Source organism: Fulmarus glacialis, unplaced genomic scaffold (genome assembly GCF_000690835.1).
Source record: "Fulmarus glacialis isolate BGI_N327 unplaced genomic scaffold, ASM69083v1 scaffold20093, whole genome shotgun sequence".
Lineage (NCBI taxonomy): Eukaryota > Metazoa > Chordata > Aves > Procellariiformes > Procellariidae > Fulmarus > Fulmarus glacialis.
In genome coordinates this window covers 48,379-50,242 of record NW_009205162.1, presented here as the reverse complement: position 1 = coordinate 50,242, position 1,864 = coordinate 48,379, and the positions used below count along the sequence as shown (strand labels likewise).

Genomic DNA, 1,864 nt, shown 5'->3' with positions numbered 1-1,864 from the left:
CCCCCTCCACCCTTAACTCTATTTGAGCTTCCAGTACTGCTCAGAGGGCACCACTGTCAAGCAAAAGAGGGAGCAGAAACGTGAGGAACAAAAACTAAATGTGGTTAAACACAAAATGTAAGAGACTTTTTGAACAGCAAAATGCAGAACTAGAAAACTGAAAAGCAACAAGGTAGGAAACAAAAGGGTACAAATTCTCACAGGAGCAAGTATCAGGAAGCTGCATTCAAGAACCACGTATTTGTAACTTTTTTTTCAGCAGGAAAAAATACAAGCCAGAGACTGCAAGATTGAGTCATTTTTGCCAGTGAACAAGACTGCGCATCTTTTCCAAAGCAGAAAGCTACTGATGTATGTTTCATGACACTAGGCTCCCCTCAGTAAGCCTGCAGTGCCTGCAGCATAGATACTGGTGTTACGTTCTGTTTGTCCAACACTGTGCAGTGAATTTAACTCTCCTCCCATTGCACGAGATGAGCTCTTCCTCAAATTTAGTCCCCCCAAAACAGAGGTCTTCATTTTCTACTTTGGGGGAAAAAGAAGCGGGGGTGGGGGGGAGTGTTTTTCTTTGAAAAAGGGGTTGCACAGTGGGCAAGCAGGAAGCTCAGTCAGATCAAAAAGCAGCTGCATAGGAAGAAGGGCTGCATATACCTCAATTCTCAACCTGCAGGCTAGACGTTACATAAACTCAGAAAAGCTTATCAGCTGCCTTAATTTTGACAATATAGTAATGATGAGGATTTCTTGATTCAAAGTATAAAAGTATACAGGGTAAAATAACAGCATTTCCAACCTCCAGGCCTTCACTAAAACATACACGTGCTAGTTAGTTACGATGCTTTAACTCTCTCCTGAGAAAAGGAAGTCCATTCGAGTGCTGGTATTTGTCGAGTAACTCCAGGACTTAATGTTGCTTTACCTGGCATCTTGCTGGTAAATCTACATTTATAGCCATGTACGTGTTTAACACAGCCCCTCTCTCTTAGTATGATATGCTCAAGGTTGTCATCAAGTTACTCAGAAAAATAACTATGCTGTCAATTAATTTCTTTGTAGTGTATTTGTATGGCGATGTCTTTGAAAGGAGACTCTTCTTGCTGCTGTTACTGCCACCACCAAGTGACTGCTCTGGACTGGACAGCCACGAATGCCTCTATCCCTTTGGCTGCTGTAACTTCCATATGATGCTGCATAGATTACACATTTTCAGATTACTCATACAAATTTACTGAACGTGAATGTGATCTTGCATTTGAAAGACCGATATCCTTGAGAAGGAAGCTGAAGTTTGAAAGGGGAATCGTTTTGTAACCTGGGTAGGCCAAAGTGATGAACAGTTCACTCACGAAGCTGCTTTTGCCTCATACTGTGTTATTCAAACCATGTCTGAAAAGGGAGCACACTGAGAAAACGCTGGGCCCTTTAATTTGCATAATTTCAAAATTTATGGCTTGAACATTTGTTCAAGAAAGTTGGTGGTTTTTAACCACACCTGCTTAAAACTCAAATTTGGTGCGCTCAGTAAAACTGCAAGCTTTTAATGAGCATGCTGGGGTTCACGCTTCAGCTTTCAGTAATCAAAGGAGCAAACTATCATTTTTTAAGTCCATTTTATTTTTAAATATATATATATATTTGGCAAAATTTTCTATCCATGAAGTGCCTTTGAATAATTTTCCAGTAGTATGGGCTACAGTCTTGCCTCCCACCAGTTGCTTTCAACATACGGTGCTATAACTTTCACACAGAGGAGGGCTAACCATTAACACCTTTTCCAGATGTGTACTTATATTATCCCTGTTTTCTGCTTTGGTTTTTAATACCTTCACAAGTGAATTCCCAAACGTTTCCAAGAGCAAGAAGC

The 1,864-nt window shown here is 40.6% G+C and overlaps 1 protein-coding gene across 1 annotated transcript in view; it reads left to right on the top strand.

The window, feature by feature from the left end:
* LOC104074984 (echinoderm microtubule-associated protein-like 6) overlaps window positions 1-1,081 on the top strand; it is a gene marked incomplete at its 5' end in the record, with an annotated part of 13,902 nt that extends 12,821 nt beyond the window's left edge. The window contains 1 exon segment of the mRNA XM_009575306.1: window positions 1,057-1,081. Within this exon segment, the coding sequence (XP_009573601.1) occupies window positions 1,057-1,081 (25 nt within the window).
* Window positions 1,082-1,864: the final 783 nt, after the last annotated feature.